The 13,369-nt window shown below is 45.6% G+C and overlaps 2 protein-coding genes across 2 annotated transcripts in view; both read left to right on the top strand.

Moving 5' to 3' along the window:
- The window catches only part of LOC307202688 (retrovirus-related Pol polyprotein from transposon opus), a gene marked incomplete at its 3' end in the record, with an annotated part of 137,491 nt that overhangs the window by 39,638 nt on the left and 84,484 nt on the right, over positions 1–13,369 (top strand). The window lies entirely within an intron of this gene.
- Positions 1–13,369, top strand: part of LIPC (lipase C, hepatic type) — a 54,590-nt gene that overhangs the window by 31,200 nt on the left and 10,021 nt on the right. Inside the window, exons 2-5 of the mRNA XM_079953375.1 lie at positions 4,252–4,427; positions 5,927–6,106; positions 9,146–9,263; positions 11,891–12,124. Of these exons, the coding sequence (XP_079809501.1) occupies positions 4,252–4,427; positions 5,927–6,106; positions 9,146–9,263; positions 11,891–12,124 (708 nt within the window). The remainder of the gene's footprint in view (positions 1–4,251; positions 4,428–5,926; positions 6,107–9,145; positions 9,264–11,890; positions 12,125–13,369) is intronic.

Below are 13,369 nucleotides of genomic sequence, written 5' to 3'. Positions count from 1 at the left end.
AGTGCTGCTGGACAATTTATTTATTTTTATATATATTTCTAGCAGCTGAATTAGCCACGGCCCAGTCTTTCTGAAAGTCACCCACACTCACCTGTGGGGACCTTCCAGATGTTGCTGGACTCCAACCAGCTCCAGCCTGCACGACCAGCAGTAAGGAAAGGTGGGAGCTGGAGTCCATTCCTGTCAGCCCACCCCTCGACTTCCCCAGCCCTGCTTTACAGGTTCCTTCTTCAGAATCTGGAGTCTCCTGTGCTCAGCCTCAACAGAAAAGAGTAGAGGAAAGTCGCAGGGATGCTCTTCACCTGTGCTCTGATGGACACATGGAATTCTTGTGTGAGGAGGAGTCTTCTTCCTCTGAAATGTGAGGTTGGAAGGCTTTGCACATATGGAGCTGAGAGAGGGAGAGGGAGCTTTTGCAGGTGTGGGGCTGGTTCTCTGTGGGTATGGAGATTGCACCAACAAGAGGTTGCTGGGTGAAAGTGGTTCTCTTTGAATAAGTGATACTTAACATTAATAAGTGTAATCCTAGCTAAGAAATTCTTTTTTAATTAAAGTGATGAAAAGAATGGCTTTGTTCTGACATTTACGGCTCACAGCTTGCCTTTTTGCTTAATGTGATTAGTTAGTGTTGTGGTACTTGGTGACAGATAAAGTCTTGTTAAAGTTATATCAGGATGCAAGTCACATTAACGCTGTAGAAATTAACAGGGATGAACAGAGGAAGTAAACAGTTCAGGAAAACCAGTTCAAGCTCCAGCAAATGAATAGATGTTTGAATCTGGTTCTGAGACTAGAGATCGATGACACTGTGGATTTGGGTTTTCTCTCTCTGTTCACCACATTTTTGTATCAGCTTCCAATTTATTTTTTTAAGTTAGCATTTTTTGGTACATTTACGCTAATAGACACATTTTATATGCAATTTTGCCTACCATAAATGTTTTTACAAACCAATTCCCCGAAGGCAATGCCTTTTTATGTTCCCAAATACATGCACACTTTTATGCATGCTTCCCTTTCAGATACACATTCTTTGGTTGGATAATTGCACGGCAAATTCTGCAGGGTAGCTGCCGCTTGGCAGAGCACCATTTGGTTCTTTTGGAAAGTGTGGCAGGGGGTGGGGGTTTACATTAAAATGCACACAAAACCCATTTTCTCCCCCATATTTGAATTGTAGCAAAATGGCCAAACGGAAAGAAAATGCTTAGTGTCACCAGAGATTCTGTTTCTTGTCCTTCACAGATGATGCAGCAACATGCTTAGTAGAAGGCACTCATAACGTACTTGCATGGCCAATGAAGGCAACTAAAGGGGGTCTCATCCTCTGTCACTGCCCCAAGTGTGTGTGTTTTTAACTTTTTGACCCACTGAATGAGAGATCCAGCATAAGCAACAAAATTCTCTCTTGGTGAGCTTCACTGCACCAGCCTTTTTTCCTGGCCACCAGGAGTCTTTTCCCAGTGTTCCCCAGTCTCTTTGTCCCCTTGTTGAGGAAAAGTGCCTTTAAGAACACAGGAGCCCTATTAGAATGAACTTGGCAACCAAAATGCTCTCTAGAACGTTGGAACAAGACCTGTTAAGCAGCCATCTCCTTTCAAAAATAACAACTTGATAGGTTTGCAGGATCTCCTTCCACCCTGTTCCATATTCCCTGAGGCCTTTCCTGGAAAGAAAGAAGAATAAACCTGACCCACCAAACAAAACTCATCAGAAGGGTGACTACGATATCACCTGACCCCATTAACACCCACCTGACTGCTTCAGTCGGCAGAACTGGCACTGTTACAGGTGCCACATAAAACCCATTCCACATTTGTACTCCATCTTTTAGTCTGACAGCACCTGCACTTTGGAACTCCCTGCCTATTGATATCAGGTACCTTCACTGTTCCATTTTCAGCATCTGCTAAAAATATTTTTGTTTAGATAAGCCTACCCAGATATTCAAAGGGACGCAGGTGGCGCTGTGGGTTAAAGCCTCAGCGCCTAGGGCTTGCCAATCGAAAGGTCGGCGGTTCGAATCCCTGCGGCGGGGTGCGCTCCCGCTGCTCGATCCCAGCGCCTGCCAACCTAGCAGTTCGAAAGCACCTCCGGGTGCAAGTAGATAAATAGGGACCGCTTACCAGCGGGAAGGTAAACGGCGTTTCCGTGTGCGGCTCTGGCTCGCCAGAGCAGCGATGTCACGCTGGCCACGTGACCCGGAAGTGTCTCCGGACAGCGCTGGCCCCTGGCCTCTTAAGTGAGATGGGCGCACAACCCCAGAGTCTGTCAAGACTGGCCCGTACGGGCAGGGGTACCTTTACCTTTACCTTACCCAGATATTTAGAAAACTGAGGCAAGTTTTAATCTGTTTTTAGTTTACTGTTTCTTTAACTTTTTGAAAGTCTTTTTTTTATAATAATTTTTATTCGTTTTTCCAAATATTTTCCATCATAACATCAATTTTGTCAATAGAATAAACAAACATTTGGCTGTATAAGCCTGGAACTTCCCTCATCCTCGACTAATGGTTTTCCAACTTAATCTCTAGTATGCATTTTATTCTTATTAATATTACTATTAAATCGTTTTGTTGTTGTTTAGTCATTTAGTCGTGCCCGACTCTTCGTGACCCCCTGGACCAGAGCGCGCCAGGCACTCCTGTCTTCCACTGCCTCCTGCAGTTTGGTCAGACTCATGTTTGTAGCTTCGAGAACACCATCCAACCATCTCATCCTCTGTCGTCCCCTTCTCCTTGTGCCCTCCATCTTTCCCAACATCAGGGTCTTTTCCAGGGAGTCTTCTCTTCTCATGAGGTGGCCAAAGTATTGGAGCCTCAGCTTCAGGATCTGTCCTTCCAGTGAGCACTCAGGGCTGATTTCCTTCAGAATGGAGAGGTTTGATCTCCTTGCAGTCCATGGGACTCTCAAGAGTCTCCTCCAGCATAATCTTAAATAAACAATTTGCAAATTATGTTTAGTAATAAATGATAATTTAAGCCTACAAAACTTATTGTAACCCTATTAGCAATGTCAGTTGTTTACAGTTGTCTTTCAGGTACAACATAATTGTTTTCCAGTCTTTCAATAAATTCTGATCCTGCTGGTTCCGAATTTTCCCAGTCAATTTCGCCAATTCGGCATAGTCCATTAATTTCATCTGCCACTCTTCTTTCGATGGTATCTCTTTTTGCTTCCATCGTTGAGCTAATAATATTCTCTCTGCAGTTATAGCATATAAAAATAATGTCTTATCCTGCCTGTGTATTTCTCTACCTACAATTCCTAATAGGAAGGCTTCTGGGTTTTTTTACAAATGTATATTTCAACATTTATTTATTTATTTATTTATTTATTTATCTATCTATATCTATCTATCATCTATCTATCTATCTATCTATCTATCTATCTATCTATCTATCTATCTTTTAAGTTAGCAAGTTTATTATATCCTGAAAATGTTACACATGTACACAAAAGAGCAGAGAGCAGTGCAGGCCTGGGTTGCCCCTTCAGTTTTGGTTCTCTAGGCCTGTTCATCACAAGGACCCGTCTCAGAAGTTCTTTAGCCATTCAAGACTTGGTCCTTCCTTGTCACACGGGTGGGAGGGAATATCTGGCATATTGCCATCATCCCTGAAACTGGATGTGTATATGGTACAGCCTGGGTCATCATGGCGCTGTATTTTGTTAAGGGACTGACCCATGGTGCCACCAAAGCCATAAAACCAATGCCGAAAGAGAGAACAACAACTGGATCCTTTCCCCATGCATTTTTCAGAAATGGGATAATTTTGCTCAGCGCAGTCATCTTCCTTATTTCAGCCTTTTTTAAAGTTCATTGTATATAATTTCCCAGAATGCTTTCACTTCCTTACATTCCCACCACATATGATAAAAACTACCATCTTTTTCTTTACATTTCCAACATTGATTATTTGCTTTATACATTTTTGCTAGTTTCACTGGCGTTATACACCATCTATACATCATTTTCATTACATTCTCTTTAAGTAAACTGCATGCTGTAAAGTTTATTCCAGCCTTCCATAATTTCCCCCAATCTTCTAACTGAATATTATGACCAATATATTTTGCACAATATCATACTTTTTGAAAGTCTAACTGTTTTTTTTTCTTTACCTTGTTTATTGTTTCATCGTTTTTGTAAACCTCTTTGAGTTTTTTTGTTTTGTTTTTGTTTACAGTCAAGTGGTGTATAAACGTTATGTAAAAACCTCCCATAAATTTCTGAAACATCTCTTTGCAGGGCCACAACTGCAGCCAATCCGAAGGACCAGTCATTCCCGCTCTGAAACAAAGTTCCTGCTCTACTCAAATACCATTGAAGAAGGCTGCCTGATTGAATTTAACCAGTTCGATACTCTTGAAAAATGCCGTTTCAATGCCTCTCTTCCTTTGGTGATGATAGTCCACGGATGGTCGGTAATGAACTTCACAGCACTTTTTCTTTCTTTCTTATCCAGGGATGTTGCTCAGCTGAACTTTGATATCTAGATAAATCTGGCCTCATTACAGGATCCCCCCACTTCATTTTTTCTCAAAGGTTGTTCATTGGCCTGATCTGTGAAGGAGGTGGTAGAGTCCTGGCACAATGTTATGGGCTGTACCATGTAGAGGCTGCAGGTGGGACAAGCATATCAGGGAGAAAGGTTCCTTCCTCATTCTGCTGTGCTAATTTTCTACATGGAGAGAGGTTGTTGCGGGGTGGGAGTGAGGGGCGTAACAAAGGGGCATTCAAACCTACACTGCACTGGCACAGCCCCTTCTCCCATTTCAGGATTTTACCACGTTGCTTTGCAAGGCTGGAATGTGTTCCCCACAGTAGTGCAGCACTGGAGTGCAAGGCATCTCTCCCAGCCAGCCTTCAGCCAACCTGCCCAAGATGGATTTCTCTCTTTGTTCTCTCCCTTCTGCTTCCCAGGGCACCTTGCTGAAGACTGTCATTTCCCGTCACTTCACACCCAGTTAACCTAGTAACCTTCTTTCTGCCCAGGCCCATCAGACCTTTTGTCATGTTAACACCTCTATCCCAGGTGAGGCCCTGGCTTGGAAATGTAGCTTAGCTTGTATTTTTCCAGCGGCCTGCAGTCTTCCTTTCAATACTCCAAATAATCAAAATCCTACTATTTATTAATTTCTAGGGTTTGGGGGGGTCCCAGGCCGCCCCCTCAAACCTATAACAATATATTATATTCACTCACCCCAAAAGGGTGAGGATAATCTATATAGTCATGGTCTTAACCATACACCTTTTAAAAACAACACTAAGATGCTATTACTTTCAGTTGGCCTCACATGCAGAACCTTTCCACTGAAATAAGGGTGTGTGAGAGTAAATATAAGCATGTCACCATACAGATGTCAAAAATATAAAAATTCTGTCCTGGGAATTGTTCATGCTACAGCAAAAGGGCAAAAGTGGAGCCCCAAATCAAGGATGTGACAGGCTGTCTTTGGCCATTAGGAAGCAATCACCCAAGGCACACCGTTGGGGTTTGCAAGGAGTTGGTGGCCTGGCTGTCAGCTGGCTGTGAGCAATTCTCCAGGCCTGCCCTTGCTTGGGCTTATCAAGGAGGGGGTCTCTTTCCCAAGTCCTCCCTCCAAGCCACTAATCAATCACATGCAGGCACCAAACGAGTTACCAGGCTTTATTGGCTTCTTCTCTGGCACCAGCTACAGAACATCAACCAGCAAGTCTAACACATGGTGTGTTCTTTCTCTCCCTCGGCAGGTTAACTCAGATATTTATCGGGGCTGGGGAATTCTGGCAACCAGCCAGCCCCATCACATGCTCCGACTTTGGGGACTAATTGTTACCACCTGCCTGAGGGGCTCCACCCAGTGGTACTTGCTCACAGGCTCACTACTTCATGACAGGGCATCATGAATTTTACAGACTTGGTTTTCTCCCATGACTGCAGGTGGATGGAAGGCTAGAAGGCTGGATTTGGAAGCTGGCCGAAGCCCTGAAATCCCAGCTGACACAAACAAATGTGATCATCACTGACTGGCTGGCCCTTGCGCATGCGCACTACCCCATTGCAGTGCAGAACACCCGAGACGTTGGCCAAGAAATCGCTCGATTCCTGGAATGGCTGGAGGTAAGCATACTCAGAGACAGGAGACAGTGTGAAGCGCGTGTTTAATGCCTCTTCCCTACCACCCCAGCTCCTCCAACTTAAAATTTGTAAATGTGTCTTGTGCTGGCCACTTATAGCTATGGGCTGGTGTAGAGGTGGGGGACCACTTTCCCAGCACCAACCCTGCAGAGCAAACCACTGGCAACAGATCCTCTGCCTTGCTGCTACTGCCTTTGTTGGTCTGGTCTACGCAGGAGGTGGTAAAGTCCTGATGTGATGGTATAGACCAGGCTTTCTCAACCTCAGCCCTCCAGTTGTTTTCAGACTACAATTCCCATCACCCCTGACCACTGGTCCTGCTAGCTATGGATCATGGGAATTGTAGGCCAAAAACATCTGGAGGGCCGAGGTTGAGAAAGCCCAGTATAGACTCTACCACCTTGAGGCAGCAGATGGGCAATGCCATTTTTCAATCTCTCTGCCTGAAAAAAACCCAAGCATGACAGGGAGAAAGAAGAAGAAGAGAAGAAGCGTTTGGACTTGATATCCCGCTTTTCACTCCCTTTAAGGAGTCTCAGAGCAGCTAACAATCTCCTTTTCCCTTCCTCCCCCACAACAAACACTCTGTGAGGTGAGTCAGAGACTTCAGAAGAGTGTGACTAGCCCAAGGTCACCCAGCAGCTGTATGTGGAGGAGCGGGGAAGTGAACCCGGTTCCCCAGATTACGAGTCCACAGCTCTTAACCACTATACCACACTGGCTCCTACTTCAGTCCTCACTCGGCTGTGCTAATTTTCTACATGCAGTGAGCTGTACCATCAGGGCAGGGTTGGAAGAAGACACTCTTAACAGGACTCATCCGTACTCCTGCTTGTCCCACCAACTTCCCCTGGGAAAACCCCCTATTTACCACAGAATTGGAGCAAGCAGGTTTTCTACGGGTTCACATTTGCTCCAATTCCATGGTAAAAAGTGGGTTTCCTTAGCTAAAGCAGTGGAGCAAATGGAAAATTGTTTGGATCCAGGTTTCCTAAGCACAAGACAAGCAGAAGTGTGGATGAGGCCTCAAAGGTTGCACTAGGCCTGGGTTTTCCTACTAATCACCAGCTGCAACCATACAGTCTTCTGAAGATACTGCAAAGAGAGCATTAGCCTAGAAGGGGGAGTGATCCTCTCCATTGTGGGGGCAGAATTTAAACAAGGAAGTAAAGTGTATTCAGTGTTGATTAGGGAGAGTGGAGTGCCCCAGGCCAATTTTGACCCCACAGGCTTGTATTCGTATCAGCTCTCTATAGCCTGTCATTCTGTCAAGTCAGGTGCAGTTGAGGCGTCTTACATTTCGGGCAAGGATGCGGCACTTGCAATGTGCCAGTGTCTCAGGGGAAGGTAGAGCATTGCTTGAAGCAAAGGGTGAAATAAACAAGCATGACAATTTTCACGTCTGCAAAGCAATCCCTTTTATTTACCATTTATTTGTTTTTCATTCATTTCATAAAATTTATATATCACTTGATTGTAAACAAAACAAACCCAACTCAAAGCAGTTTACAAAAAGAATAAACTAATAAAATAATACGTGACAACAGTTTAAAAACAACTATTTAAAACATTTAACAAAATAATTAAAGTCAACCATAAACTAAAAACATATTTAAAAACATATCAAGATCCTGCAAATCTGGGTCTAAAGAAATACATTTTTAAACACAGTTTTTCTGCCATGGTAATAAGGAACACAGTTCCTGCATTATTCGAAAAATAAAACAAGCAACTCCCTGTGATTTCTTTCCTACAGAGTGGAATTAAGCCAGCAGCAGGTGATGCGCTGCTAACTTGTGGAATTAACTGACACATGATGTGGTGATGGTGATGACCACTAGCTTATAGAGCTTTTAAGAAGGACAAGTTATATTCCTGGTCCACCAGGAGTTGTAAGGCATGAGAGCTAAATCAAGACTCTACTTACAGAGACTGTCTGCCTCTGAATATCAGCTGTTTGAGAGCAAGAGCTGGAGTGTGTGCGCGCCTGACTTCAAACTCCATTTGTGGGTTTTCCAGGCGGCTCTGGCCACAGTGGGATGTGAGATGCTAGACTACGTGGCCCAGAAGACTGATCAAGCAGGGCTTTTCTTGAGTGCAGCCTCTCTCTGAATCTCAAAGTTCAAATTAATTCTGAATGTGGTCCCAAAACCATAGGAACAGCTTCCTAGACCAGAGTAGGTGCATGATAAGGTAAATTGGGGGAGTTGGGGCAACATTCCGCCTGCAAGGGAGCCAGATGGATTCGGGCCACAGGGTACAATCCAGTTTGACATGCTGACTAGAACTCACTTGCCCAACTTGGAGCTCTCCACATGGCGTTGAAGTCCATCAAGTCCCATCAGCCACAGGCAGCAGGACCAATGGGTAAATCAGCAACATCTGGAGGACAGCAGGTTGGGAAGGCTGAATGAGAGTGCCACATGTAGACTGGGGAGACCCAGGTTCAAATCATATTGCAAGTTGCATATTATAAGTCATATTGTGAAAAAGTAAATGCAACTACCTCAGTCAGTAGAGCAGGAGACTCTTAAATTCAGGGCCGTGGGTTTGAGCATTGGGTAAAAGATTCCTGCAGTGGACAAGATGGCCCTCGTGGTCCCTTCCAATTCTATGATTCTAAGTGCAATTAACCATCGTCATCATCCCCACTCAGCCATGAAGCACCCTGTGTGACCCTGAGCTAGTCGCTCACACCTGCCTTCTAGGGTCATTGTGAGGATCAAATAGCCTTGGAGGAACAGCTGAGATTCTAAAAGCCAACTGGGAGCTTCTCCTGGGCAAACCCCATTGAAATGAATGGGAGCAATGCAAGAGTACAACTGTACTGTTCCAATGGGGCTTGCACAAGAGAACTTCCCACCAAATTTTGCCTCATGCTCATTAGCAGGAGGGACTGAGGTCAGTTGGATTCCCATCTCAGGCACCCAAATGTCTTGCGCCAGCCCCAGGCTGAGCCTGCAACAACAATGCATGCCCCACATTTTGCCTGCACTTACATGGCTGCTGGGTATCTTCCAGGAATCTGTCCAGTTCTCCAGAGGCAATGCTCACCTGATTGGGTACAGCCTTGGCGCTCACGTCTCTGGCTTTGCCGGCAGCTACATTAGGGGTGCAAAGAAGATTGGCAGAATTACAGGTAAGAAGAAAAATCCCGCAAAGCATCCCTTGGGGGAAGGGCCATTGTAGCTCAGCAGTAGAACAGCTGCTTTGTGTGCAGAAGGCCCTGGGTACCATTCCTGACAGCATCTCCAGGCAGGGCTGTGAGAGAACCCTGCCCAGAATCCTGGAGGGCTGCTGCCAGTCCGTGTAGACACAGCTGAGCTAGATAGACCAGTGGTCTGACTCCATATAAGGCAGCTTCCTGTCTTAAACCCCTCAGTCAAAACCGAGGCAGATAACTTTTTCCAGCCTGCATTCCCTTCTGGGGTGAGGGGACATCCCCATACCCCGTTCAGTAGAAAAAGTGAGTAATGAATGTATAGTTTACTTTCATACAGTAGGATAATTTCTACACCCCCCCCACACACACACACCTACCGGTATATGCAAAATCAGTTATCAGCTAATAATATTAATTACCGTATTTTTCGCTCTATAGGATGCACCCGACCATAGGACCCACCTTGTTTTAGAGGGGGAGAACAGGGGGGAAAAAATCTCCCCCTCTCTGCTCAGCGCCCCTTCAGCAAAGCGGCAGGAGAAACGGAGCCCCTTCCATTTTTCCTCCCGCTTCACTGAAGGGGCGCTGCGCAGAGAGGGAAAACTGTGCAGTGCCTCTCCAGCAAAGCAAAGCCTGGAGAGCAAGAGTGATCGGTGTGCACCGACGCCTCTCGCTCTCCAGGCTTCAGCGAAAGCAACGCAAAGCCTCCAGAGCGCAGAGGCTGCACTCCCTCTGCACTTCAGAGGCTTCGCGTTGCTATCACTGAAGCCAAGGAGCCTGCATTCGCTCCATAGGACCCACAGACATTTCCCCTTAATTTTTGGAGGGGGAAAAGTGTGTCCTATAGAGCAAAAAATACGGTAGGTTTTCTGCCATACGCTTCCTATTTTAAGGGATAGTTTACATGTTTGGGAACAAAAATCATGTTGCTTCATTCAACAGTGCCTGTGAATCAGAATCAGAATAATCTTTATTTGCGTCAGCCACCAGCCATAGCAATAAAATAAGATACAATGTACAGAAGACAAAGGTAAAAACTTAACTACTGTATATAAAATACATTTTGGGGGTTTAGATCAATAATCAAATGACAGATCTTATTCTAGTTGCCCCCCCCCCAAAAAAAAAACCTTTTCAGTTTTTGCTGTCACCTGTTAATTCTGAAGTGCCAAAAGAAAGGACACTGCAGCAATGGACAATAGTAGAGGGGTGTTAACCTCACTCCTCAGTGCCTGTGGTGCTGGTCCTGGGCTAATCTCTCTAGAAAGCATCTCTGTAGCATTTGCTCTATTTGGCAGCTGCAAGAAAACCTCAGTGCTTAGAACTAATTGCACCCAGAACAATGGTTGCCTTGCCTTCTGATGTGCGTTTTGTTGAAGTTGCTCCTATTGTGTGTTGTCACATTAATGAGAGCTCTCATGACGCTCATTGTAGGGTCTGGCATAATTCCCGTAGATTTCATGGGACTGAGAAATAGGGGCCTTCAAGTGAGTAAGCCACATGCAAACAGTGCTTGCATCAAAGATGAAAAAGTGCTGGGTTCTATCTTGGGCCTGGTGTGTAAAAAGGGTCCAAGCCCAACAGGCTTCCAGTCATGGACTATGAAGCAGGCCCCACCATTTCTGCAATTAAATAATCATATTCCAAATGCTTCCAGGAAGTCTAGAACAGTGCAGCATTCCTGCTTAGGAGGAATTAGTGCAAAGCAGACCTCTTGCAAAAGGAAAGCTGCCTTGAATAGCTTCATTCATAGCAACCTATCTCCACATCTTGCATGGCTATCTACCCGCTTCTTTGAAGCCAGTTACACAATAGGCTGCTGTGTGTTTTCTGTGTCAAAGAGACGCCTTCCAAAAACATGAGGAGGAGCAACAATGAAAGGTTGAGTGGATGGAAAAGACAGAGCAAAAGTAGGGGGCGGTCTGGCTATTCCCCTGTCCCTGCTCCACCTGCTTGATTTTGGTAAGCCAAGAGCCAGCGCTGTTCCCAGGCCAGAGTGGTGGTGCTTTGTTCTAAAGGTGAGGCAGAAGCAAAACATGAGGAGGGTCTTCAGCAGAGGAACTTTTGCTCAGCTCCCATGAACATCATTTCCAGGCTGAGGCTTGGAAAGATGGAGCCATCTGAGATTTTCCACCTTGGAGAAATCAAGGGCTAACATTGCTCTCCTCCCCACACTTTTACCGAAACTTTGCAGAATCCCTTACCATGTCTATGACACCTTTGCCCTGTTCCCTAATAATTATTATTATTATTATTATTATTATTATTATTATTATTTAATTATTATTATTATTATTATTATTATTATTATTATTATTGCCGGCCTTTCACCCCAAGATTCCAGGGTGTGCTACAACATTAAAGCAAAATGTTCAAAACAGTTTATAACAACTTGCAATTACAAAAATATGGTGTGATTTCTGCAGGCAAAGCACATGCTCTACCACTGAGCTATGAACCACCACCTCCATTGCCCCTACTCTCCCCCTCTTGGAGGCATTGAACTTTACATCATGAGATGGGCAGAAGTCCCTGTAGCCTGTCAACGGGCACAGTCTGGAGATGGTGCCCTCATCACAAGCCCTGGTTTGCATTTCCTACAGGGCTTGACCCGGCTGGCCCTCTCTTTGAAGGCATGTCCCCAACAGACCGCTTATCACCAGATGATGCAGACTTTGTCGATGCCATCCACACCTTCACCCAGCAGCAAATGGGCCTCAGCGTTGGCATCAAGCAGCCTGTTGCTCACTTTGACTTCTACCCCAATGGAGGGACTTTTCAGCCTGGATGCCACATCATGCATGTCTATAATCACATAGTGCAGTATGGAATTACAGGTAAGGAACATAAGAAATGTAAGAAGCGCCCGGCTGGATCGAGTTAATGGCCCACCTCCCTCAGCATCCTGTTGTCACAGAGGCCAACCAGGAAGAGAGAAGAAGGTGTGGTAATGTTGGGGCTCTGCAGGGTGAGGCCCACAAGTGTGCCTGCCACCCCACACTTTCAGCACTCCTCCTCCCCACCCCATAATATACTGGTGCATCCCATACACACCTTTAGGCAAAATCTTCTCCCAGAGGATCTGTGCATATGATATTTCCACAGCTTTGAAGGAGATGATTGTTATAGTCTGGTGCAGTAAAACCAACAATGAGTCTTGTGGCCCCTTAAAGGCTGACAGTTTTATTGTCGCTGAAGCTGTTGAGGAGCAGAGCCCCCTTCATGCAAAATGTGTGAAAGAGCCCCCCCCCCTTCTCTTGAGTGAAATGGATTGAATTCCAAAGTTTATTGGCGGATGTGCTTGGAAGCAAGAGAACAGGATGTGTTGTCCTTAGTGCTTCTAAGCATCAGCTGAAAGAGCTTAAGGATCCCCATAGTGGCAATGTCCCAGTAGCACTCCTGTCCCCAATTCCTGTTGCCTTCTCTCCTGCTGTTCCCCTCATTCAGTCTTGTATGTCCTTGTGGCCCACAAACAGAACACAGCCTGCCAACCAGCTGCCCCCCACCTTCCTGGATTTTTCTGCCTCTGCCATTAGAGCCCGGCATTTCGCAAGATGCAAAGAGAGGGAGAGGATTGCACTTCTGGCTGCTGCCCCTGTTGCTTGGCATGAGAGAGCCTCTGCCTTGCTTCTGCCCTTCCCAAGCAGATGGGGTCCCAGTGATGGTCTCCCTGCAGGCAAAAGTTCTGAAGTTCCTCAAGTAGCCCTTCCTCTTCATCAGTGCCAGATTTAGGGTGGTGCAGGTGGTTCCCTGAGGGGGTGCAAATTTGAGACAATCCATAATTGAGAAGATCCATTTAGAAATGCCAAATTTTGGCTTCCCACAGGGCGCCATATCATAAAAGATTCCTGTCTTCATCTTCCTTGCAGTCTGTCTCCTGGCTCTTCTGACGGAATGATTCAAGAGTAGCAGTGGGTGGTTTATTCTTGAATTCATCCCTGGGGTGTAGATAGCTGGCTCTGCCCTTCAGATTGGTGCTGGTAGGAGGGGGCTTGTCAGAAGAGGGACATGGCAGCAGAGTGCTGGGGGAGAAGAGACCAGGTTGGGAGCTCTTTCCATTCCCTGTGAACAAAAGATCGTGG

The sequence above is a fragment of the Podarcis cretensis genome (assembly GCF_951804945.1).
Source record: "Podarcis cretensis genome assembly, chromosome: 14".
NCBI lineage: Eukaryota > Metazoa > Chordata > Lepidosauria > Squamata > Lacertidae > Podarcis > Podarcis cretensis.
The sequence above is the reverse complement of the archived record's forward strand: the minus strand, read 5'-3'. Positions and strand labels throughout refer to the sequence as shown.